This window comes from Petromyzon marinus, chromosome 11 (genome assembly GCF_048934315.1).
Source record: "Petromyzon marinus isolate PM22_M1 ecotype Great Lakes invasive population chromosome 11, UKy_Petmar_22M1.pri1.0, whole genome shotgun sequence".
In the NCBI taxonomy this organism is placed as follows: domain Eukaryota; kingdom Metazoa; phylum Chordata; class Hyperoartia; order Petromyzontiformes; family Petromyzontidae; genus Petromyzon; species Petromyzon marinus.
In genome coordinates, this window is record NC_133677.1 from 2,477,871 (window position 1) to 2,503,007 (window position 25,137).

Genomic DNA, 25,137 nt, shown 5'->3' on the forward strand with positions numbered 1-25,137 from the left:
CTTTTATTGTTTTATATTTTTATTATTTTATTGTTTCCATTATACGTGACTTTACCGAAAGAACCAAGAATACGAATCCCTGCAGTCACGAAAGCTTTAAATCAATTTAAAGCAGTTAGGGTTTTACCTGGTTAATAACATCCTTCCAATGATTGCTCAATTTGTATCCATCTTCTCGGTTGAAGTTATGTCTATGTTTATATATCTGGATGGCTTCATGAACAAACCTTTGATAGTAGCCCGAAGGTTTGCAGAGTACCTTGGTCTCGGAAAAATAATATCGTGCAAGCTTCAAATCTAGATAGAAAATAACACTACCCAGGAACAAAAACCGTGTTAACTGGTGAATTATTAAAGAGAGTTTCAGCATCAGCAGCTGTGGATCGATCATGGCTGCTGATGATGATCATGATGATGATGAATATCAGTTTGTCATCACGGGATCGTCAGCGAACCCATCAGTTTACCATCAACATCAATATTTTCTCCACATGGCTTAATTTCAACCGGAGCAGTCTAGGGCTGAGCTCAGAAAAAAAAAAATTCGAATAGGACCACGATGGGCGGCACCTGGGCCAGTTATTTTTAGTATTATGAAATATTGAATTGTCACGCCCGTAGTCGAGTCTGTGTTGAAAATTTCAGTTCGTTAGCTTCGTAGATCCGAAGATATTTCGCGTCAAAGATTTAAAATAATATAAACAAACACAGCAAGTTCAATATAAGTGTGTCATTTGTCATAATAAAAGTGTGTAATAATACCTCCACTCCCCAGATTCCAGGGGTGGTGGGGGGGACATGGAAAATATTCCATGATAAATTACGCCCCGATCATCATACCATTGCCAGATTGCCAATAATCATCATTACATACGTCATAATAATCAATGTATCACTTCCAACGTCATCATCACCATCTTACGACAATGTTGATCATCTGCAACAGCAGCAGCAGCTGCTGCAATGACTCATCGCAGCTATTTCGTTGACTGTGAAAGCCGGAATTAGGTCTTGAAAAAGACGCCTTTGGCAAGAAAAACAACGCAATACGTCTGTCAATAATACTGCCTTAAACTAAAAATAAATACGTATTTTATATATTTCGTGTTCAGTTTTGTTATTTGTGCCCTTGCTACCACTGCCAAATATTGTTTAATTCCTCACGAGAGTGGCCGCTAGGGGCCTCTGCCCACGCGTTTAGTTTCCAAGCAGCCTGTCGCCCGGCTTCTCCCCGTGCTCAGTAATGAGCACCAGGACGAGTGAATTATAATCATTCACGTCGCTTGCATGCCTTGCTAATTATGCGCCCTTGCTCCACGACTCCAATTAGTATTTATAACTGCTAGTTAACGCGAGAAGAGCAATTATAATAATAACAACCGTAAGCAGTGAATGCACCTGAATCCCATCAGCGTTTCTTTGGAAATTGGATTGCCCATGAAAGAGTTGAAATGTGATCGCTGGATTGGTCCAGGTTGGAGGGATGCTTTGATTTTGTTATTGTGTCTGTTGATGAATTTCACCCGGATAGTATGAATACGTTTTTTTTTACGACACGTGCTTAATTAACTGTGGTCTGGTCTAATGTACGGAACAGTGGTGAGAAGATGAGTCACTGTAAGCTTTGGATATGGTTCAATAGGTGAAAAAACTCAGTGACCCTTAGCCCATGATGACATTTACATGTTCATCCGGACAAGCACCTGTGATAGCTTTTGGCTTTTTTGTCCATTCTCTCGCTTGGCTGGTATTCAATACCCATTATTTGACTTTAGTGTATTAATGTCGTCACTTGTTGAGCCAGATCACTCTTTGAGAGAGACTTGTTATCTAGATGGGTTCCCACCTGGTGAAAGAAAGGTCACTAACGAACTAACTGCTGACGTGCCTCACTTCGTGGTGCTTATTCTTTTACTTTCAGCTGGAAGAGGGGTCGTAGAGACATACATTTGGGAGATAGAGACACGCGCACAAACACGCAGACGCAGAGACAGATAGAGAGAGAGAGAAAGAGACGCGTAAAGAGACAGACAGAGAAATGGGAATCAACACCGATTGAGAGAGACCGGATATTTCGGTGTCCGTAGACAAATGATAACATCCACTGGGCTGGGGCGGTACGCGCCGTGGTTGAGACGAGCAACTGAGTGGCAGCTAAAGGCGACAGCTTGGGGAAGCCCTCATCTGGCAGTGATAATGATGATAGAAAATGTTTATTTAAACATAAATTAATATCATGGGACCTCCTTTGCCAGTACCAAAATATGAGAATAGGTTTTCCCCTTTTTTCTGGTAACAAAACAGGTGTGTTAAGATGCTAAAACACCAAACTGAAACCTTTTACAAGGAATCATGTCTGCATTAACCACAATACTTGTGGACAGAATGCAAACAAAAAACACACTGATAATATATGCATTGTTTTTGAAACTGATTGGTGCACACCAGAGACAGCTTCGACCTCTGGTCTAACACCGTTTAGAGACTAGGCTCAAAAGAAAGCTGTCTTTGGTGTGGACCAATCAGTTTCAAAGACAATGCATATACTATCAGAGTATGTTTTTGCAGTTGATGCAGACATGATTCCTTGTAAGTAAAAGGTTTCAGTTTGGTGTTTAAACATCTTAACACCTGTTTTGTTGTCGGAAAAAAGTGGAAAACCTATTCTCATACATGAATATGCAAAGGAAAATATTAAGGGTCAATTAATTGTGGGGTCACAAGACACCTGGACCGCCCTGTACACAGGCCCGTTTTGCACGTGGGTACAGACATCACTGCTTCCCAAAGGAATGACGATGCTGTCATTGGTAAGACTACATAGACCCTGGTGTGGGATTTGTACCGTCTCGAATGGCAGCTCTTCCGCTTCACCAGAAGAGCGACAACACTCTTTGTGTGCTTTGTGAATATCAAATGGAATTTAACAAACATACGATATGACACAACTTAGAATGGAACATTGGAATGCATTGTGCGTGCCGAATAATCTCCTTCACAACACACTCGTGTAGAGAAAAAAACCCCCCATCAAATCCAATAATTTTGAGCAGAGAGTCGGGGACGGGTGTTATCCCGGGGGACGAGAGATAAGTGCAACACTTTAGCAGACCAAAAGAGTCTGCAAGTGAGCAAGCTGCAATCATTATTCAGCAATATGCTCCTGAAAGAGAACGACTTTGCCACTCAGAGATGTTTCGTGGTTGATACCGCACGCGCTTCCATCAAGTCCACATTGTCTGCATTGTAACTATGCAACACAGCAATTATTGTTATTATGAATCGATGCATAAGGATTCTCAAGCGCATTAATTATTACGCTGCATGGAATGCAGCAGTGGCGTAGCACGGTTGGAGTGCGCCTAATTTGTGGTAAGGAATGCATGGGGACCAGTTGTCCGATTGTCCCCTCTTCGTAGCCCGGGACCTGGGCTGCTGAAGCACGTGGGCCCCGGTGCAGTTACACCGCCTGCACACCGGACAGTCACGTGACTGGTCTGATGGCATTAAGGAGGGTCACAACCATCCATTAAGCCCGGAGAGATGCTAACTGTTTACCAAAAATGTAAAAATAATAGATTGCTAAATTGAATCTTGACACAACAGGATTGAATCGTGACCCACAAAAATCGTCTTGGTGGGAGTTAATTGCCCCACTCGCACTGCATTGTACAATTGCTCCATTGTAGGCCGTGCATTTGTAATTGTTAACGTGGTCACGTACCATAACGCTAACGTGCATGCATTTAAACTACATATGGGGTGAGCTCCACCAGCAAATCCAGCTCCATTGTGCCGGAGGGGAAGGGGAGGGGGGCGAGAGGGGGGGCTGGAGGCCCCTCTCCCCAACGTTGAGACTGTGACATCACTCCGTCCTCTGTGCACTGTGACATCATAGCGTGCTCTTTGCGTTGTGTTTTGACCATACTTCACCATTCTGGCCAGTGTGAGTTGAAGCAATCACGTTTTGCCTCGCCTCTCACCGTGTACCTGACGACTACGGGTGCCGCTACCTCGTGTGGCTACTCAGGTCTACAACGCTCACGAGATTCAATGCCGATGAGCACGATTGGCTTACGTACGGGTGCGAAAAACGTTCAACATAGTACATACAATGCAGTGCCCCCGTGAAGGAATGTGTCACGGCACACTGGCATGCAAATCAGTGACCACAGCGACGTCTCTCGGTGATAATTGAAGCACATTTATTTGATTCCCACAATCCTTCGTGTGCAATGCAAAGCCCCAAAGGGGATTCATTCTGCGGAACTTTTTTTTTGGAGAAGTGGGGAGGGGAGGAGGATATATTTTATTCTTTTTTTTGACACGTGTAAAAAAGCAAGAGCTTGCAAAGGCATTTCTATGGAATTGTATTGAGTGAAGACACACACAAGCAACGTGGCAATTAGCAAAGCTACAGAGTGCACCATTACACCGGCATTGAAGAATCAGAGGATCTATTTGACATCTGTTTTCTTTCGGCAAACTTATTACGTTAGGATAGTGCAAACTAGTCGAAAGTAAGTAAACACGTACATACATAGCATTGCCGCATACTTAATACTGTACTGTAATATGGCTTTGGAATTACATATATTTGTTTTAATCAGACCAATTAGCTATGCACGTATCGATGTTGCCATTGTGCACTGGTTATCGCGCAATGCGTCAGTCCGGCTGTTCTATCTCCCATTGCGGCGTTGAAATGGTGCAAGTTTATTAGATTATCCAACCCCCCCCCGCAGTATAAACGGGTGCACCGCAGTCTATGATGGGCAGGTAGAGTGTGGTGGGCGAAAGCGTGGGTACTCCCACATCGGCAAATACATCTGGCCAGCATGGAAGAGCAGGCCAAAAATACGCTCGCGTCGGGCCTCTCTAAAGGTCCCTCTATTGGTGTAAGCAGGCAGTTGCAGGGCTGTACCTTTACCTATGAACGGAATGCTCCTGGAATGTTTTACTATGTAAACAATTATTTTTTTTTACCAGGTGAGGCCCACTGAGCTATGTAGCTCTTTTTCAGAAGCGACCTGGCCAACAAATGATAGCCCAACGAAGTGGCGTATCATGTGGGAATGTATAGCAGCCAAATACTCTAAACTAATGTTGTTTCTAAATGTGGAGAGGACCCGGAGAAAAATCCACGCAATCACGGGGGAGAACAAATATTCATACTCGTTGGTTCTTTCGGTAAAGCCACGTAGGTAGAAAAATAATAGATCACCACGTTTCGATCGCAACACAAGCAAGCGTCATCAGGTGGGACAACCGCTATTAGTTTTCTACCTACGTGACTTTACCGAAAGCACCAACGAGTATGGATTTCTGCAGTCACGAAAGCTTCAAATCAACAAATATAAACTCCAAATATACAGGCGCCAGGGTCACCATTGAACTCACGACCTCGTGTTTACCAGTTACCATCTCGCCATCTTGGCGCCAACTAATATTATTATGGAATAATTGCCAAGGTTTCGCGGAATGCTTCCCGGCTCACGCTGACGTGGTGCCGCACTGTGCACTACGCATCCACGCGTGAGCGTTGTGTCCTCGGTGGATGATTTTGGGGCTGTCAGAGATATTCCATTTTCCTCCTTGTTGTCCGCTTTGCTTGAGCTTTTCCACCAAATCGCTGATGTCATTTTGGAAACAAATACAATAAACACCTCGCCATATAATAATACATCGTTACCCTTCCGTGTGATCCGCCCCATGCTTTGATATCAGTGAATGGGGATTGTGGGTATGGTATGTTGCAGGGGTCGGTGAGCCCGTGGGCTCTTTAAGGACTGCTTCATGACATCATTCACATGCGTTGCCGCTCTTAAAATATTCCTGTTTTGTTTCACGGAATTCGAACAAAAATGTCCCTTCTTGTGACGTTGCTTGTCGAGCCCTGGCGTTATGTATCCCGGAGTGCAGGGAATGGAAGCGGGGACAGATTCGGAGTGGAAGGCGGTGGTGGTGGGTGGTGGTGTCAGGGTAACTAGGCAATACAAGCACATTTTACGACGTGAGCATCGCACAGGCGAGCGCTTGGGCACGCATCGTCCACTCTGCCAGCCGTGGACGGCATCATGCCCAGCTGTTTCCGACACACGCACACGCGCGCGCGCGCGCGCACATCGGGGAGGGGGTTGGTAGGGCTTTGCCGTGTAACAAGCTCGTCAAGAGGAGGACGTCAAACGCCGTCTAGACCGGTGCCGTGCCTCGGGGTCAATCGGCGTATATAAGGAAACCGGTGAACACCGCGTCACGCGCAAAGTCAATGAACAAGCCGACGTTTCCCGACGCCATCTCCAGCCAGACCTCTTGCCCGGCGTTCAGGTGCAGCACGGTGCCTCCGCTCATGGTGTCCGAGCCCCCGGCAACCGTGTAGTGGTCGTAGAGGCTCAGCACCTGTCTGCCGCTGACCTTGATGATGATTTGCAGGGGCGAACCCGAAGAGGGAGCTTGGAACGAGAAGTAGTAATGGCCCGCGTGCACGCACGTGAACTTGCCGGTCGCCTTGTTGTAGTGGCCGAAGTCGTTGGATATGATGATGTCGAACACGATGACCCCCGCGCCCTGCGGTTTCGTCTTGGAGATGGTCGCCTTGGCGCTGAACGCTGACTTCTTAATCGCGGGCGTATCGCCCTTGTCGCCCTTCGCACCGGGCTCTCCGGGGTTTCCTCGCGGCCCAATCGTGCCCACGGGTCCAACCTTCCCGTTGGGTCCTGTCCAATTAGATTCGGATAGGGTCACGCAAAGTTCGCTGGCCGCGCTTGCTCAAAGTGTTTGGAGTGCAGGTGGTGGTCCCCACGTGCCATCGATTTGTCCTCGTGAGAAATGTGCAGTCACTCACCTTGCTCTCCCCTTTCACCCTTTTCCCCGTCCAATCCGGATAGACCTGGTGGCCCCGCAGGTCCCGGCTCGCCTTTGGGCCCTGGATGTCCCGGGGAGCCTGCCATGACAGGCGTTGGGTTTCACAGCGAGTGAGCATCTCCGTCGGGCGATGATTACGTTACCATGCAGTCAACGCTCGAGTTATCCGCGGGGTAATGGGATGAGAAGGGGAATCCCGGATGGAACAAAACAAATGCCATGCAAGGAATTTGTAAGAATGAGGCTATACATATGTAATGATTGTTTACCTATGTAGAATCGACGTGAAACATTAGAATTTGTCATCTGTGGGTGTTTTTTTTAATGCTTATTGAGGTTCGTTTACTCGTGCACGTTTGCGGTCACGTGGGCAACGAGTCACTGGCCCTCAGCAAGTAAGGAGTGAATGATAATTCAACCAGCGCGCAATGTAAAACATCTTGCAATATAGATGTTTTTTTCACAAGCAAGGTTAATAAAAAACGGATAAATCCACCCGCGGATAATGATCGAGGGTTATCTGCGTAGTAGAAACATATACTGTAATAAGACAAGAGTGGTATCTTATGTTTCCAAAATTAAAACATTGGGGTTTTAAAAAAGAAAAATAAGCATTAAAACACTGTGCGTTGTGCTGTACCAGGAATTCCTGATTCTCCTTTCCCAGCATCCCCCCGTTCTCCCTTCTGTCCGGGTTGTCCTGGGGGGTTTCACAGAAAAGAGTCAAATTAATGACGTCCATTTCATTCAAGACCCAAACATCGCACATCTCCTGGCTTTGACATTCCTCCTCGAAGACACCGGTGGTGGAACCATCAACAGTTTCGGAACATCACAGGCCGATGCGCACATCTGCTTCATCAGTGGAACATTGAAGACAAGCCAGAGTCAGTGTGACTGTGGACACGCAACTGAAGTGGTAACCACTTTAGCCTGGGCTCTTTCAACGGAGGAATAGCAAAACAAGACGAGCTGTCTCCTGAAGCCCTCTCGTCGTGGCCAGCACACCTTGACAATTGCATTTAGCTCGTGAACATATTGTCTTACACAATAATATCATTTTCTTTTTTACTTTTGTCTCAACACTGCTGCAAAAAAATATGATCAAAACGATTAGGCCACGTGATGCATTTGCGCCGCAGTTAATTAAGCCGCAGTGACACAAAATAGATGGTTGAGCAATTAGCATCATGAAGTGTGCAGGAGGGTGCGTGTCTGTTAAACGGTCAACGAGTTGGCACGCAGAGAATGGCGCACGGGCGACAACATCGCGAGCTTTGCCTGGAACATGACGGAACGTTGTCCTCTCGTTGCTGTATCCTCTACCAGGAGATTCAATAAACCCTTTGGGACGCACGAAATACCATTGCCTCTGTTGCATTAATACAAATGTAACCGTGCAATATTTATTTTCCTGTCTCAACCCACCGAGGGTGGCACAGGTGCGCTGGCGAGGGCCGCCTGCTGCTGTTCCTCGTCGTCGTCGTGAAAGCCGAGCGGCTCGTTCCACGGTTGGGGATTTTTTTTTGTAATTTTTGTGCGGTGTGAGATTGCCCCGCAGTGTCATCTCGCGGGAGTTTGGAATCGGAGGTGACTGCCACGTGGATTTTGACGAGGAGTGCCCCTCTTCTCCAGTCGCACCCCTCTCCCGCCCTTCCCCTTCCTCCTACGCTGACCACTCGCTGGGAGCGTTCAGTGATTTTAATAATAATAAAAAAAGGTTTTATTTGGGTTAGATCGCGTAAATATAAATGCGTCGTTAACCCGCCACCACCCGACACAGCCAATTAGTGAGATTTGTGTACGTAAACAAAACGTGCCAATTAGTTACTGCTTCTTCACACCGGTGTGTTGGAGAGTAAACACCACGACATTTACAATTTTAGTACAATTTTGTGGTACAATTTTCGGGGTACATTTACAACTTGAGCAATTTTCATACTATAAGTGGTGACAAGTTCGTCGAGTGGTGTGCGAGATTCACAGAAGCAGCTTCTCGCAAGGTGAACCAGTTGACGTCAGCATCGAAATACAGGGGCCGAAAGGTGAGGGCACACAGGGTTATTATATTTACATTGACAAATCACGTAGGGTTATTTCATTTACACGAACAAAATGTTCATGACCATCAACATTCTCGCACACGTGAATTATCTTTTGAAACTAATTAAGGATTTGAAAAAAAAAGACTACAGGTGTAATCTTGGAACATTCATCGACTATATACTTGATTTGAAGCTTTCGTGACTGCAGGAATTACTCTTTGTTGTTTTCGGTAAAGTCACGTATAAATGAGAAATAATAAAATAACATAATAGCGTACGACGTTTCGGTTGCAACACAAGCAGCCATCATCAGGTACAAAAGAGCTAAATTTATGAGAGAGGGGAAACATATAACCTCAGATGTATATACAGACACCCAAGTAGGGGGAACTAACACAGATAGAACAGGGGACACAGAGAGAGAAGCTAAACCCTGTTTGTCTGGTATGCTTCTCTCTCTGTGTCCCCTGTTGTATCTGTGTTAGTTCCCCCTACTTGGGTGTCTGTATATACATCTGAGGTTATATGTTTCCCCTCTCTCATGAATTTAGCTCTTCTGTACCTGATGATGGCTGCTTGTGTTGCAACCGAAACGTCGTACGCTATTATGTTATTATTTCTTATTTATACGTGACTTTACCGAAAAAAACAAAGAGTAATTTATCGACTATGTTTTGGCTCAGTTCCTTCAGGATTCTTGGTAGAGTTTTGTCAACGGCGGATTTGAGGATTCCCCACAGGATGAATAAAAATAAGATTAATAATAAAAAAATAAACACATTTAATAAAGACTAGATAACTACAATGTTTAAATACCATAGTTAAAATAAACGACTGACTTTATGGCCAACCTCTATATCTAAATAATGTCAAGCCTCGCGTAATTCACGTGGCTTCTGTGTGGCCACCCCCGGTATGATTTTGTATGCAAGAACAAATGCATGCATTCTCAAAGCATATTTGCGTTTTCTTTTACCACAACAATATGGGGTTGCGCAGACACGATGTCTCGTAATTTGTGTCTATTTGGTGTCTGGATATCTTAACGCCTCTCGTATTTACGCCTTTTTTAAAAAAAATCATTCAATCGGGCGTCAACCCAATTGACTCCCCGTCCCATTGAACAGAAAGCCGGCCAATGAATGTGTGCCACAACACTGTGCCAACGCAGTCAAGGTGTGCCAGTGCCGCCTCCACGTGCTTTTGGAGATTAACATCTGCGCCACGGTGGCGAGATGTTAACTACCTCGCCTAGTATACGGGAGGTCGTGGGTTAGATCCAGACAGACCCTGACGCCTGCTGTATATTTGGAGTTTGCGTGTCTCTCTCTCCATGGTCAGGTGGATTTTTCTCCGGGTCCTACGGTTTTTCCCCTCCATATTTAGAATCAACATCACGCGTTTAGAGTATTTGGCTGCTATAAATGTCCACGTCATGAGCCACTTCGTTGAGCCATCATTTGTGAGAGCTACGTCGCTTCTGAAAACGAGAGCTAAGTAGCTCAGTGGGCCTTACCTGGCCAAATAAAAAAAAATGCTTAGTTTTATGTTTTTTTTTAATTCACGAGTCGCATCCTCTCACTCACCGTCTCTGCCGTCCCGCCCGGCCTGTCCGTTCTGCCCGTGTGTGCCGGGAATTCCCGGCAGTCCCCCGCACTTTTCACTCGTCGCCGTCTCGGTCGCCTGTGCCCTCAACAAGACGAGCTGCAGCGTCACCAACACGGCCACGAGTTGCAGGTGGCCCCTCATGTCGCCTGGAGCACGCAGACGCCCCGCCACGGCATCCAGGAGAACAAAAAAAAAATCCGCCACGTGAAGCTACCGTGATGGTATAAGAAGGTTAAAAGGTGCGGCCCTGCAACTGCCTTCTCGCGCCACTGTTACCAGAAGGGTCCCCCGCTATAACAGGACTCTTCCTCGAGAGCAGTGGTTTTTAACCTTTACTGCAACCTTGCACTCCCTTGGTTCTCAATCGTAAAACATGTGTAATGCTAATAAATACATAGAGGGTTTGACCAAACAAAGTAGTTGTACGTACGTGCCCGTAGTTAAATTGTGTTTCGATGATTTACCTTCTAAAAATATCTGGCCATGTCTCGCACGCCCAGAAAGGGCATCTCGCACCCCCAGGGGGGCAGCGTGCACCCCAGGTGAAGAAGAACAGGAAGAAGAACCACTGCTTTAGAGTCTTGGATGGTTTATTGCTCTGCTGTTCCGTGCTGGACACATGTCTTGGAAGAGGTGGAAGCACCCCACCAGCTGGGATGTACCCATTTATACATTTACAATCAAATCTGGGCAAAATATATTTTCGGTAAAGTCACGTAGAAGGGAAACAATAAAATAATAAAAATATAAAACAATAAAATTCTCACAGTGAGAATTGTAATGTTTTATATTTTTACAATCAAATCTGGGCAAATATATTTTCGGTAAAGTCACGTAGATGGGAAACAATAAAATAATAAAAATATAAAATATAAAACAATAAAATTCTCACAGTGAAAATTTCTCACAGTGAGAATTTCTCACATGGGAATTTCTCACAGTGAGAATTTTATTGTTTTATATTTTTATTATTTTATTGTTTCCCTTCTAAGTGACTTTACCGAAAGAACGAAGAATATGAATCCCTGCAGTCACGAAAGCTTTAAATTAAAATATATTTTCCTTTACATTTTCCACTTTAAATCAGAATTCCACACCTGTGTAAATTATTTAGATTTCTAAATGAAATATTTTAAGAGCATCAATGAACGTAAACTTGGAATAATATAAATTGTAATATTTCTTACGTACTTTCCATGTATTTTATATATTCGTGTGGTACGTATGTTGGGAGTCTCCTAAAGTTACGGTCTGTCTCCCGTTTAAACGAACAATACAATTGTATCGCAATTAACAGACTTGCAAAAATGCCCACGCATTGCTATCCAGCCACTAAGAATGCCCTCGTAAACGTCAGGACACCGGTTGGCAAAAACCTCGCCGTGGCAATGGGGCACCTGTTGTTTTTTGTTGTTGTTTTCCACCACCGCTCAGAACGTTACCTTCTCGAGTGAACTCTGACAGGTCTTGCAGGAGAGTCTGCGAGCCCTTGCGAAGTCCTCCGAATGTGGCCGATGCGTGCAGAATCAGGGTTTATATCTCTCTCGCCACATCCCACCCCGCACCCCGCCCCCCTCGTGGACTAACTCAGAGCTGCAGTCATAATGTCATGCTTCAGGTTGTTAGCCCTGTACTGTTGAAGAGGAAAATCCCATTGTTCTCGAGAGGGTAAGTACGGTAATATGACAAATTGCGATGTGGGCGTTATGTATGCAACAGTCAATAGTTATGTCGTCTGGCCAAAAGTCACTCGAGTTCCTTTTTTAATGTCTGTGTTTTATTTTATTCATTTTAGTTTTGTAGAAGTATATATGTAGAAGATGTGGAATTTATATATATATTTTTTTACCTTTAGGGGTATAAAGGAGTAAACGGCAAAGTTTAGATAATTTCCTTGGACAACTATAGAGCATCAGAGGAGCATTTTTGGAGATACACAATCTATGAGCAGTACAAGTAATCCACGCTTCGAGTAGCCTGACCTGTTTATAGAAGTTAATGATTTGGCGATGTTGGATTGGCCGTGGCGCACAATAATTATTAACAACAACAACTCAACACATTTATCAATAACACTAGACCTCAAAAGGCAAACTATACATGGTACGTGCTACAAAGACGGGCTATTGCCTAAAACGTCGCCAATGGTATATTTTTATTTTGTTATTGATCAATTTGTACGGTTATTGTTGTTGTTTATATTCGTGGTATTTGGTCATGACATATTTCCATATTATCCACAGGTTGATTATCAACACTCAGTACACAAATATAATTTACTATTTACTGTCCAGTAATATTGAGTCGATGTGTCTGTATAACGTTGAGTCTTTTTTAGGCACGTTCGTATTTTGCCATACATTGTGACGTTCAGTGTGTTAAACGCACCCTGACCTGCTCTCTCATCTGCCTTTTTTATTTCACGAATGATGAATTAAAGAATGAACTTGACTTAAAGCTTTCGTGACTCCAGGAATTCAAATTCTTTGGGTCTTTCGGTAAAGTCACGTACAGTGAGGGAAAAAAAGTATTTGATCCCCTGCTGATTTTGTACGTTTGTCCACTGACAAAGAAATAATCAGTCTATAATTTTAATGGTAGGTTTATTTGAACAATGAGAGACAGAATAACAACAAAAAAATCCAGAAAAACGCATGTCAAAAATGTTATAAATTGATTTGCATTTTAATGAGGGAAATAAGTATTTGACCCCCTCTCAATCAGAAATATTTCTGGCTCCCAGGTGTCTTTTATACAGGTAACGAGCTGAGATTAGGAGCACACTCTTAAAGGGAGTGCTCCTAATCTCAGCTTGTTACCTGTATAAAAGACACCTGCCCACAGAAGCAATCAATCAATCAGATTCCAAACTCTTCACCATGGCCAAGACCAAAGAGCTCTCCAAGGAAGTCAGGGACAAGATTGTAGACCTACACAAGGCTGGAATGGGCTACAATACCATTGCCAAGCAGCTTGGTGAGAAGGTGATACCAGTTGGTGCGATTATTCGCAAATGGAAGAAACACAAAAGAACTGTAAATCTCCCTCGGCCTGGGGCTCCATGCAAGATCTCACCTCGTGGAGTTGCAATGATCATGAGAACGGTGAGGAATCAGCCCAGAACTACACGGGAGGATCTTGTCAATGATCTCAAGACAGCTGGGACCATAGTCACCAAGAAAACAATTGGTAACACACTACGCCGTGAAGGACTGAAATCCTGCAGCGCCCGCAAGGTCCCCCTGCTCAAGAAAGCACATATACATGCCCGTCTGAAGTTTGCCAATGAACATCTGAATGATTCAGAGGACAACTGGGTGAAAGTGTTGTGGTAAGAGGAGACCAAAATGAAGCTCTTTGGCATCAACTCAACTCGCCGTGTTTGGAGGAGGAGGAATGCTGCCTATGACCCCAAGAACACCATCCCCACCGTCAAACATGGAGGTGGAAACATTATGCTTTGGGGGTGTTTTTCTGCTAAGGGGACAGGACAACTTCACCGCATCAAAGGGACGATGGACAGGGCCATGTACCGTCAAATCTTGGGTGAGAACCTCCTTCTCTCAGCCAGGGCATTGAAAATGGGTCGTGGATGGGTATTCCAGCATGACAATGACCCAAAACACACGGCCAAGGGCAACAAAGGGGTGGCTCAAGAAGAAGCCCATTAAGGTCCTGGAGTGGCCTAGCCAGTCTCCAGACCTTAATCCCATAGAAAATCTGTGGAGAGAGCTGAAGGTTCGAGTTGCCAAACGTCAGCCTCGAAACCTTAATGACTTGGAGAAGATCTGCAAGAGGAGTGGGACAAAATCCCTGCTGAAATGTGTGCAAACCTGGTGGCCAACTACAAGCAACGTCTGACCTCTGTGATTGCCAACAAGGGTTTTGCCACCAAGTACTAAGTCATGTTTTGCAGAGGGGTCAAATACTTATTTCCCTCATTAAAATGCAAATCAATTTATAACATTTTGACATGCGTTTTTCTGGATTTTTTTGTTCTTATTCTGTCTCTCACTGTTCAAATAAACCTACCATTAAAATTATAGACTGATCATTTCTTTGTCAGTGGGCAAACGTAAAAAATCAGCAGGGGATCAAATACTTTTTTCCCTCACTGTAGGTAGGTTCAAAGAAAATAACAAAAAACTACGACGTTTCGATCGCAACACAAGCGGCCGGCCGATCAACAAGTTGCCAAACACAAGCGGTCGTCATCCTGATGACGACCGCTTGCGTGGCGATCGAAATGTCGTAGTTTTTTGTTATGTCATTATTGTCTTTGAACCTGTCTACGTGACTTTACCGAAAGACCCAAATAATAATGTCTATCACTGTCACGTTACCCTAAGACGGACGCCACGGGGCAACAGGAAACCTGGGAGACCCGGGACCACGTGGCGCAACACTTCGCAGGACGAGCAGCAAGTGAACAAAGACAGGAAGGAATGGAGGGAACTCGTCGTGGCAGTGTCCCAAGAGGATTAACTCACTAAACTATCACCTTCACGGAAGATGACTATGGTGTGGCAATTCTTTGAAACAGCGACATCCCCTTTATTGATTGTATTTCTTTATTATCACAAGCCCCGGGGAATTAACCACGAAATGTTGCACGGTCAATCAGAGACCTGCAGCCCCTGTCAGTGCGAACAAAAAAAGAAACCGAGAAGTGAAATCACTTGAGCAAGGGAACTGGCCGCATCATTCCGAAAGTTGGCAACACTCATTCAGGTGGTCGAACCGACAGCTGAAGCTTCGGCTTTTATTGAGTGTGCTTACAAACCGGCGCAGGCTCTACCGTGCCTTTTAAGCGACGTTTAGCGGTTCCAAGTCGTACGATCACTGTTGTGCAGCTGCAACCATCACGGGGCATTGTGAGCTCTCGCAACAACAACAACAACAACTCCATTCCGTGCTTGCAGATGAACGTGACGGTCTTGCCATTGAGGAAACAAACTTGTAACTCGATGCTGACAGTTCTATAAACCCAGAGGGAAAGCCTTTCAGGGCGGACGCAGGCTTGCGGCATGCGTATCGCGCGGGATACATTTTCAATGTGCGTGGGGGGGGGGGGGGAACATTGATTACAACAATGTCAAACAATTGCCTTCCTTGACGCGTGGACGCGTGGTCTCTCACTCTGTGTTTTGACCTGAGCAGCCTCCCTGGTGTCTTGGGACTGGGGTGGGAGGGGTCAAGGGGCGGTGACTCGGCCTGGTGGGAGGACGGTCGCCCGCTTGTTGCCAGAGGTTCACGGTTCGATTTACAGCGGCCGCCCCGTTTAATACTGCGGTGTGTATTAACCGGTGATATCTATAAATATATACATGCTTCTTCTGATTCACACCGGAACAAAAAAAAAAGGTTTCAGAGACTGCCTTCTACTCCGAGATGTGAGATGGCCTGGTCCAAACAGGCTTGTGACTGTTGTCAGATGTTTCTTTCAAACGCCTGAAGGTCACTTACGTAAAAACTCAGGCGCGGATAACGCACAGCGACGGTGGATTTAAATGGCATTGATGACGACATCTGCTCTGCTTACGGAACACTAAACAGTGCTTTTGTCAGATGTACACATGAATGTATATTCGCTTTGTGTTGAAGCCTTAAAAAGAGATGATCAGTTGCTGAGTTCGTTACATTTTTTTATTTCAACAGAACGCAAGGCAATGGGGTTATCGGTTAAGAAAAGTGCTAAAGACAGAAAATCTCACAGTGAAATTACTTTAAAGCTTCTGTTTGTGTCACAACAGCTCAGATCGGACACTGCCCGCGATTAGAATGTCAACTTAATTCACGCACGCCCACGACTATCTCCGCATTAATTGCCATCACTGCATCTTGCTGTGATGTCACCATCCTCGCTCCGGTTGTCGGCGTGGTTTTGCTATCCACCCCTTCTGACTCCACACATACTCATTTGTACATCATCGAGATATGGGGTCGCAATTATATATATATGTAACTATATGTTTTTTTTCATAATAGAGTTTTTTTTTGGGTGAGATCGCGTAGATATATAAATGTGTCGTTAAACCCACCACCACCCCACACAGCCAATTAGTAAGGTTTGTCACGTAAACAAAACGAGCCAATTCGTTACTTCTTCAGCACACCGGTTGTGTGTTGGAGAGTAAACCCACAACAGCATTTACAATTCTAGTACCGTGACGCTTCGCCGGTAATTACAACCAGCCTCATCAGGCGACAGCCAGAATTGTGGAGGAATCCTCCTCCTGCCTTAAATCGAGCAGGTAGATGTGATGTCGTCACAGCCCTCTGTCAATCCATTGCTGATTGAAAGCTTTCCCCCCGTGTGCCAAGCCAGTCATGGGGGTTATTTGGCCAAACTTCACCGCGCCCGTCAGTGCAGGTGAGTGAAGTGGGCAGGACCCCAGGGATAGTTCGGATATCGCTCGCCAATGATGTTAACCGTGGCGGGGAATTGAATTCGAGTGCCTGGGGTTCATGGATCGTTTCACTAACCCATCGCACCGCCGCGCCACTAAATGCTACAGAGTGCACACAGAGAATAAAATTGCGTTGACTGGCAACGTCATTCGTCATGGCGCCCACGTTCCTGCAAAGTCCACGTCAACCCTCTTGGGCATCGGTGACCCGCGTGCACTTTCGTAGATGACCAACTTCGCGTACAGTGTTAAAAATGCGAACAGGTTAATTAGTTAAGCGTCGCCCGACCTTGCGCAAGGCGGCTCGCTCTCAATCGGCAAACAGCAAGAAGCCGCTGAACACGGCGTCCCGTTTGTCGTCGATGTACAAGCCGAAGTTGATCGTCATCATCTGCAGCCAGACCTCCTCGCCGGCCTTCAAGCGCAGCACGACGCCACCGCTCATGCTGTCTGCCCCGCCGGTGCCGGAGAAGTGGTCGTAAAAAGTCACCTGCGGTTTGTCGCCGAGCATGACGACGACCTGCAGGGACTTCACGGCGACGGCGGCGTGGAACGAGAAGAAGTAGTGGCCCGCGATCGCGCACCTGAACCTGCCGCTGCCCTCGTCGTAGTGACCGAAGTCGTTCGTCACGACCACGTCGAAGACGATCGCCCCGGGGGCTTTGGGGAAGCTCTTGCCGACGCTCGCCCTCGCGCTGAACGCGGACTTCTTCAAAACGGGGGCGTCGCCCTTCGCTCCGTTCATGCCAGGGTTGCCGGGGGCCCCTTGAAGCCCCGTCGTGCCCTTGGGTCCAACCTTCCCGTTGGCTCCTGTTCAATTAAATTGAATGTGGTTTGGGACGCGCAAAGCAATGGGACCTGGTTGGGACCCCACCATTCCCAAACTGCGCTTTGAGTCAGACTTAGCGGGGGCCAGTCACTTGCTCTGAATACTGACTGGAGCGGGTTGAGGTTGCCTCACCAATTCGATTGGAGTCATTAGGTTCCCCCCACCGCCTCTCCTTAACCCTCCCCACCCCCACCCGAGTTGGAATGCTAGATTTTAACGCGTGTGTATCATGGAGAACACTAATTATTTTGGTTTGTTTGAAGTATCTCTGTATACCAATACACTAAACTCAGCTTTTATTTTTTTACCAGGTAAGGCTCTTTGAACTCTTTTTCCAGAATTGACCTGGCCATAAAATGATAACTCAACGAAGTGGCGGCTTATCATGTGGACACTTCTCAATGTTTCGACGTTGCTTGTAAACGCAGTTGGGGACAAGGAAACGCCGCTGGCGGCGATCACCGAAGTGTCCGCAGCAGGGCCGGATTAAGATTTTGTAGGCCCCTGGGCTACAGGTACTGTGGGGCCCCCAGTAATATTTTCAAAAGAAAAACAAAGTTAAATAAAAAAATAGCATTTATTTTTACAAGACTAACAACAAATAGAATTCAGCATTCACAAGTGAAATAACTTTTCACTTCATCTCTGGAGGCCCTCCAGCTGGCGGAGGCCCCCTGGGCTGCAGTCCCTAAAGCCCCCCACGCCTTGATCCGGCTCTGGTCCGGGGCACAGCGTTGGTCACCACATTCACCAGTGCCCTCGTGCCAAGGTCGGAGCGACTTACCGATTGCTCCCTTTTCGCCCTTTTCTCCGTCGTCCCCTTTTAATCCCTTTGTCCCAGGAATTCCATCCTCGCCTCTGGGCCCTGACGGTCCCGGGGTCCCTGCATGAAAGGTTGTCGGGGTTTCATAGACACGGCGGCAATGTCAACCATTGAGCCAATTCACATCCTTGAAGATGCAACCGGAAAGCCAAAACGTGTACATTTATTTTAGTTATTTGTCACATTGCTGTTTCAAGTTTCATTTATTAGGTATAGCCCTGTGAGCCATGCGGCCCTTAAGTCGGGTGCAACCGCAACGAACAAAATTTGAACTCTCAAAGTCACGACGCGGAAAAGAAACATCCTGGATAAACCAGCAAATCTTCAACAAAAAAACCACTGTGCAAATACCCCAGTGTGATGCAAGTCAAATAATAACAACCATAAGACAATTTAGATTAACATTATATTTTCGAAATCACCGAAATAACGCTATGAAAACAATGTAACAGCAGTAATAATAGGAACTGTGATTTAAATGTAACAATAAACGATATACATAACACGTACGACCAAATTTGCAGGCAGAGCTGGCAGCACGACACTCCCAGTGTATGATGTGTGAGTGAGTCAGTGGTAGTGTGAGTGAGTGTATGATGTGTGAATGAGTGTATGATGTGTGAGTGAGTGTATTATGTGTGAGTGAGTCAGTTTATGTGTAAGTGAGTCAGTGTATGATGTGTGAGTGAGTCAGTGGTAGTGTGAGTGAGTGTACGATGTGAGAGTGAGTCAGTTTATGTGTGAGTGAGTCAGTGTATGATGTGTGAGTGAGTCAGTGGTAGTGTGAGTGAGTGTATGATGTGCGAGTCACTGTATGATGTGCGAATGAGTATGATGTGTTAGTGAGTGTATGATGTGTGAGTGAGTGTATGATGTGTGAGTGAGTCAGTGGTAGTGTGAGTGAGTCTATGATGTGTGAGTCAGTGTATGATGTGTGAGTGAGTCAGTGGTAGTGTGAGTGAGTGTATGATGTGTGAGTGAGTCAGCAGCAGCGTGAGTGAGTGTATGATGTGTGAGTGAGTCAGTGGTAGTGTGAGTGAGTCAGTGTTAGTGTGAGTGAGTGTATGATGTGTGAGTGAGTCAGTGGTAGTGTGAGTGAGTGTATGATGTGTGAGTGAGTCAGCGTATGATGTGTGAGTGAGTCAGTGTAAGATGAGTGAGTGAGTGTATGATGAGTGAGTGAGTCAGTGTAATATGAGTGAGTGAGTCAGTGTAAGATGAGTGAGTGAGTGTATGATGAGTGAGTGGGTCAGTGTAAGATGAGTCAGTAAGTGTATGATGAGTGAGTGAGTCAGTGTATGATGAGTGAGTGAGTCAGTGTAAGATGAGTGAGTGAGTGTATGATGAGTGAGTGAGTGTAAGATGAGTGAGTGAGTCACGGCCTCTTCCCCTCGGCTCCATCGGCCCCCTTGGCTCCGTCGGCTCCCCCGGCTCCCCCAGAGTTCAACGGGGATGTACTTGACTGTGACTTTCCATGCTTATTCCTCATTAATGGAGATTCAAACTCATGTAGGACATATCGTGGGGACCGTTTTGCAAGAATCAAAGTATGCAAAATCAGAATAAGCATTACCCTTTCTGGCAATAAAACAGGGGGTGGTGTTAGGATGTACAAACACCAAATAAAAACCATTTGCACGGAATCAAGTTGCTGCATTAACCACACACACAGTACTTGTGGTGAACATGCAAACAAAACATGCTCTGATAATATGGCTTTGTGTTTGAAACTGATTGGCCTACACCAGAGGCAGCCTCCTTCATAGCCTCGTCGCAATGGAATTCAACTGGAATCCCTGAATCTTTGCGACGCACTGCAACGCGACAAGGTCGAATCGTGACAGCTAATTACAATACATTAATTTTGAATAGCAGCATTATTGATGCCAACAGCATCCCACAACGCTGTATATTAATTATATATATAGAGCCCAAATCCCCTATACGCGATTGGCTACGTACAGCGCAAAAGAAGCCCAACACACACACACATACCAAGCAAATGAAAACCCGACTACCAAGCAAACTAAACAAATGGCACCAAAACAAAAAACACAAACAACAACAACAAGTTATCACAACAAAGGAATGAGGTCACAGGTGCGGTGGCCGTTGGTGTGGCGCGTACCAGCGTCTCCCTTCTCTCCTTGCCCAGGCATTCCACGATCTCCTTTGGGCCCCGGCATTCCTGCATCACAATAACAATGATGATGATGATGATACTAATAACAAAACACTTTATTCAGCAACAACGACGCAGGGCGGTGACACGGCCGAGCGGTCGCGCGTTTCGCCGATTGTTGCGGACATTCACGCTTCGAACCCCACGGCCGCCCTGGTGAACACTGCGGGCGTATGAACCAAAACATATTACACGCTGACCGCCTAAACAGCAGATGTTCACGGTCCCGTGACGCTATTTGAAAATGGATAGGTCGTGTGTGCTGATGTCATGGTCCAAATTTTACCAATTTTGAATAAAATGACCCAACAAATTACCCGATTCCCCGATTGGGAGCACATAAATGGCAATCATGACGGCCCTGCTGTAAAACCACTGCAGACTCTGCTCGCCTGCGAGACTTACCCTCTATTGATAGCCTCGCGCTACGACCATGGCACAAACACTAGATAAAGCAAAGGAATATTCTATTCGAGCTGTTGTCACGAGATCACGCGCCACCCTTACGCAACCGATGAATTCAGTGCGTGAAGAGAATGAGAATCGCTGAAGGAAGCGTGATAATTTTCTTCCACACGAGAGAGATGGGACCGTGCACGGGCGATGTAACCGTACATCCTCCTCCTGCCCGTCCGGAAAACACAAGCTGCTCGAGATCTGTATTCAAGGCGGCTCTGCGTTGTCAAGTCTGAGCAGCTGTTTTCCATCATCCTCGACATCGACCATCCCTGTCGTCATGGTCATAATGCACAAGCTAAAAACGAATATCTGCAGCCCGTAGGATGTCTGTGCCTCCTTCTCGTTTTACTGCTCGCTCTCTGCACCGAGTTCTTGTCGAATTAAAAACCAACAAAAAAACACCACCCTGATATCTACCCTTGTTATGATATCTAATGGCGTTCGCGTTCTCAAACCTTACATGATCTCGTCCGCCCCCTCACCGCCCCCCAAAATGCTACTGCGTGGCAACTTCTCCTTCTGCTGCTGCGTGGTGTGAGGAACCTAGCGGTCATTTCTCCGAAAAGTTTTGCGAGAACCAGGAGAGATGATGCCAGCCTCTTGGTCGCTATTTCTATTTCCTCTTGTGGTGAATCATGCTATGCCTGATGCCCTCACCCAACCATTCTCCCCCCATCTAGCCACTGATCATTCCATTCCTGACATTTTTTACAACATGAAAAAGTCCACTTAAGTTCTCGTGTACTTTTGTACGGCAACTTGAGGTGTTTTATGTTGTAATATATATTTACATGACACTTGATTGAAATAATCATCATTTTGCCATCGTTATCATCATTGTTTCAAATGTACAGGCACCGGCTGGCTTGTTGGTCTGTGGCTTGCTCTCTTCCCATCTTCTGTCTGTCTCCATCACTGTGCAGTCCTATCTTCCAAGGCTTTCACGAGATTGTCTGTCCACCTGTCCCTTCATGACCGACCGCATCGTAACATAGACCCATAACAAAAAATGACGACACGATCATCTTGTAACGCCGTGCTGCACAGTTATTCGCTCACTGTGGAAGACAATGACTCAAGACGTGCGAGACAACGCGGACAGGCGGGCAGGTGGCGAACCATCCGCCAACAATTGCCCAAGCTCTGCAGTCCTTCATATATTGAGCTGTTTTCAGCCAATGGATGAGTGTTTACATATGGGAGGAAACGGGAGCACCCAGGGAAAACACTCGATCCCCTACAGATGGAACAGGTGGAGCCCACATCTGCTGTATCTCGTTCTCCCGGCAAGCCAGCGTACGGCATCTCGCACGACCACGGGAAGGGAGTTTCGCAACACCTGTGCACGATCTGCCAACCCTCGCCGCTGCCTCCACAACGCAGGATGAGCCGCCCGTGCGTCGCGCGTGCTCAGCGGCCACCGTCATGCACGTGGCTGCGAGTCGTGAGCCAAGGGCGTCGTTTAAAAAAAAAAATCGTTGCATAACGCCTCGCTCACCTGGCCGGCCATCGCGCCCGGGGAAGCCGTCAACGCCAGGAACGCCGGCGAGCAGCTGGCATTTCGACTTTGCCTCCTCGTTCGCGCTCGTCCCCTCCAGCATGAGCAGCGCCGCTGCCGCCAACAGGGCCACCAGCTCCGGTCGGGACCACATGTTGCCTCGGAGGCCCCGGCTGAACGCACCGACAGAACGAGGGACAGCTCACACGGGTGAATGCGCAACGACGGCGCTGTCATTTACATGCCAAAGTGAGCGTCGAAGCGTCAGTCGTCACGCGTTTGCAGGCCTGAGCCAGCGGTGGAAACTCCACATTCCTATGGGCGGGGGCGCAAGTCTTATCCACAGGACAACCGCTGTTGGCTTTCTCACAAAGTGACACTTATTGTATTGACCCCCCCAGAGGGTTGATGGGCTGAGTCAACCTCCAACCACAATTCGAACTCATGGCTGATGACGACGACGATGACCAAGGGATCTTTTGTATAATTTCCACCATCTATAACAAATTTACCTTGTTGGGCAAAATCTTTGATTCACAGGCCCCTTGCAGTACAGCCGAGCACTTGTGGGAGTCCTCTGAATGTGGCCGATGCGTTGAGAAAGCGGGGTTTTATATATCTCACCATGGAGCAACTCGGAGCCGCTGTGACAATGTTACGCTTCGAGATGCCCTTAAGTCACCCGGTTGCATCCAAGAGGAAAACATGTCATGGGTCTAGCTATATAATTGTTAGGGTCAGCAAACTAAAGTTTTAGTGTTACGTGATGCAACAGACACGAGCGCCATGTCAGCTCATTTCAGTTCTTTTAATTTCGTGTGTTTTATTATATTTTGAATTATTATTTTTCTGCCAATAATTGTGTTATTGCTATGGGGTATGTTGATTGTTGCATGGCGGGATTGTGAGATTTGGCGATGCATGGGAGAAAAACCTTTATCCAGCAGTGGATTGATCATAACTGATGATGAATAAGATTGATGAACGTGGGGTATATTGGGAAGTTATAAACACTGTATTGGCACATGAGTTAGCACACTGCTATTTAAACCCAGGGACCTATAGAAACTAAATTAAACTATATATTTTTTATTTTCCCAGGTAAGGCCCACTGAGCTATGTAGCTCTTTGTCAGAAGCGACCTGGCCATGAATGATTGCTCAACGAAGTGGCCCATCGTGTGGAAGTGTATGGCAGCCAAATACTCGAAACGCATTTTTCTACATGTGGAGGGAAAAACCGGAGGCCCCGGAGAAAAATCCACGCGACCAAATCTACAGCAGCAGGCATCGTCAGGGTCGGGATCGAACCCACGACCTCCTGTATACAAGGCGAGGTAATTAACACCTCGTCACCGTGGCACCCCGAGATAGATTTATTTTTTGCCCATAGTAAACATCAGTGACGGGTGATGTCAGAACCGGTCTTGGACCCCTACCTGCACGTGACCAGTATAGTGAAGTATGATGAAGCAAACTCCCATGATAAAAACACGGCATGGGGAGGCTATCATGCACAACTAGCTGTAAATTATTATTATTATTATCATCATCATTGTGTAAAAAATTAGTATAACACTTGTGAGTCCAATGAAAGGGTTAATCGGCAGCAGAGGTAGCTACCACTCACACTTGACCTTGAGCCGCGTGCATCTCTCACATGAATCTTCCAGTGAACCAGGCATTTAGTTTTTTATGCAATTATCCGCAATGCGATTGTCAACACTTTGTTAATTTAGGCAGTTTTAATCCATCTCAGCGCTCTATGCTTTGACCTCGGCAACCTAAGTTAGATTCCTGACCACGGCTAACGTGAGTGGTGATTTGACCGGACCTGCTCCACGGACACAGCATCAAGAGGCCTTCATCTAGCACTGGATGGACAGGGAGCTGTATATTATTCATACGATTGACTTTGTTTTTAGTGATTACTATCTTTGCACAGCATAAACAACAATCTGCCCAACTTTTTCCAAAACATGCCGACCGTATCATATTTTTCCCATCGTGGGGAAAGTGAGTGCTTTTGCGTTCATTATTATCTCTCCACTAAATTTACCTCAAGGTCGCGTTCCGCCTTTTTCACCAAGCGCCACTTTAGTTGAAGTAAAACCTCGCAGGGGGCGGGGGGGGGGGGAAACTAAACGCGTAAGTTGGAAACTTGGCAATGATCATTGTGCGGTCAAACGGAAGGCCGAAGCTTCGCGTTTTAATGACTGCGCGTCTCGCGCGGGAGCAGCTGCTGCGGTTTCAATGGCTGTTGCTCGCAGCTGTGATCCGGCTACAGGCACTGGATATTATGACTGTCAGCAGATCCAAACAAACCCCCCCCCCCCATTATACTCATACAAAAATTACAAAACATACACGCAATACATTCGTCAATAACAACCCTAATGGGAAATATATATATAAAATGT

The 25,137-nt window shown here is 46.2% G+C and overlaps 2 protein-coding genes across 2 annotated transcripts; both read right to left on the reverse strand.

The window, feature by feature from the left end:
* Positions 1-4,188: 4,188 nt before the first annotated feature.
* On the reverse strand, positions 4,189-12,092 carry LOC116941360 (uncharacterized). Its single transcript, XM_032952402.2, has 5 exons — positions 11,960-12,092; positions 10,496-10,663; positions 7,505-7,564; positions 6,845-6,943; positions 4,189-6,716 (listed from the first exon to the last, which is right to left on the reverse strand). The coding sequence occupies exons 2-5, from the start codon at positions 10,656-10,658 to the stop codon at positions 6,217-6,219; spliced, it is 822 nt and encodes a 273-aa protein (XP_032808293.2). The 5' UTR covers positions 10,659-10,663; positions 11,960-12,092; the 3' UTR covers positions 4,189-6,216.
* A 4,053-nt stretch (positions 12,093-16,145) lies between these two features.
* On the reverse strand, positions 16,146-23,393 carry LOC116941358 (complement C1q tumor necrosis factor-related protein 5-like). The gene is made up of 5 exons (XM_032952400.2): positions 23,231-23,393; positions 22,719-22,891; positions 20,708-20,767; positions 18,541-18,639; positions 16,146-17,737 (listed from the first exon to the last, which is right to left on the reverse strand). Exons 2-5 carry the CDS (start codon positions 22,870-22,872, stop codon positions 17,238-17,240), a joined length of 813 nt encoding a protein of 270 aa, XP_032808291.2. The 5' UTR covers positions 22,873-22,891; positions 23,231-23,393; the 3' UTR covers positions 16,146-17,237.
* Between the last annotated feature and the right edge of the window lie 1,744 nt (positions 23,394-25,137).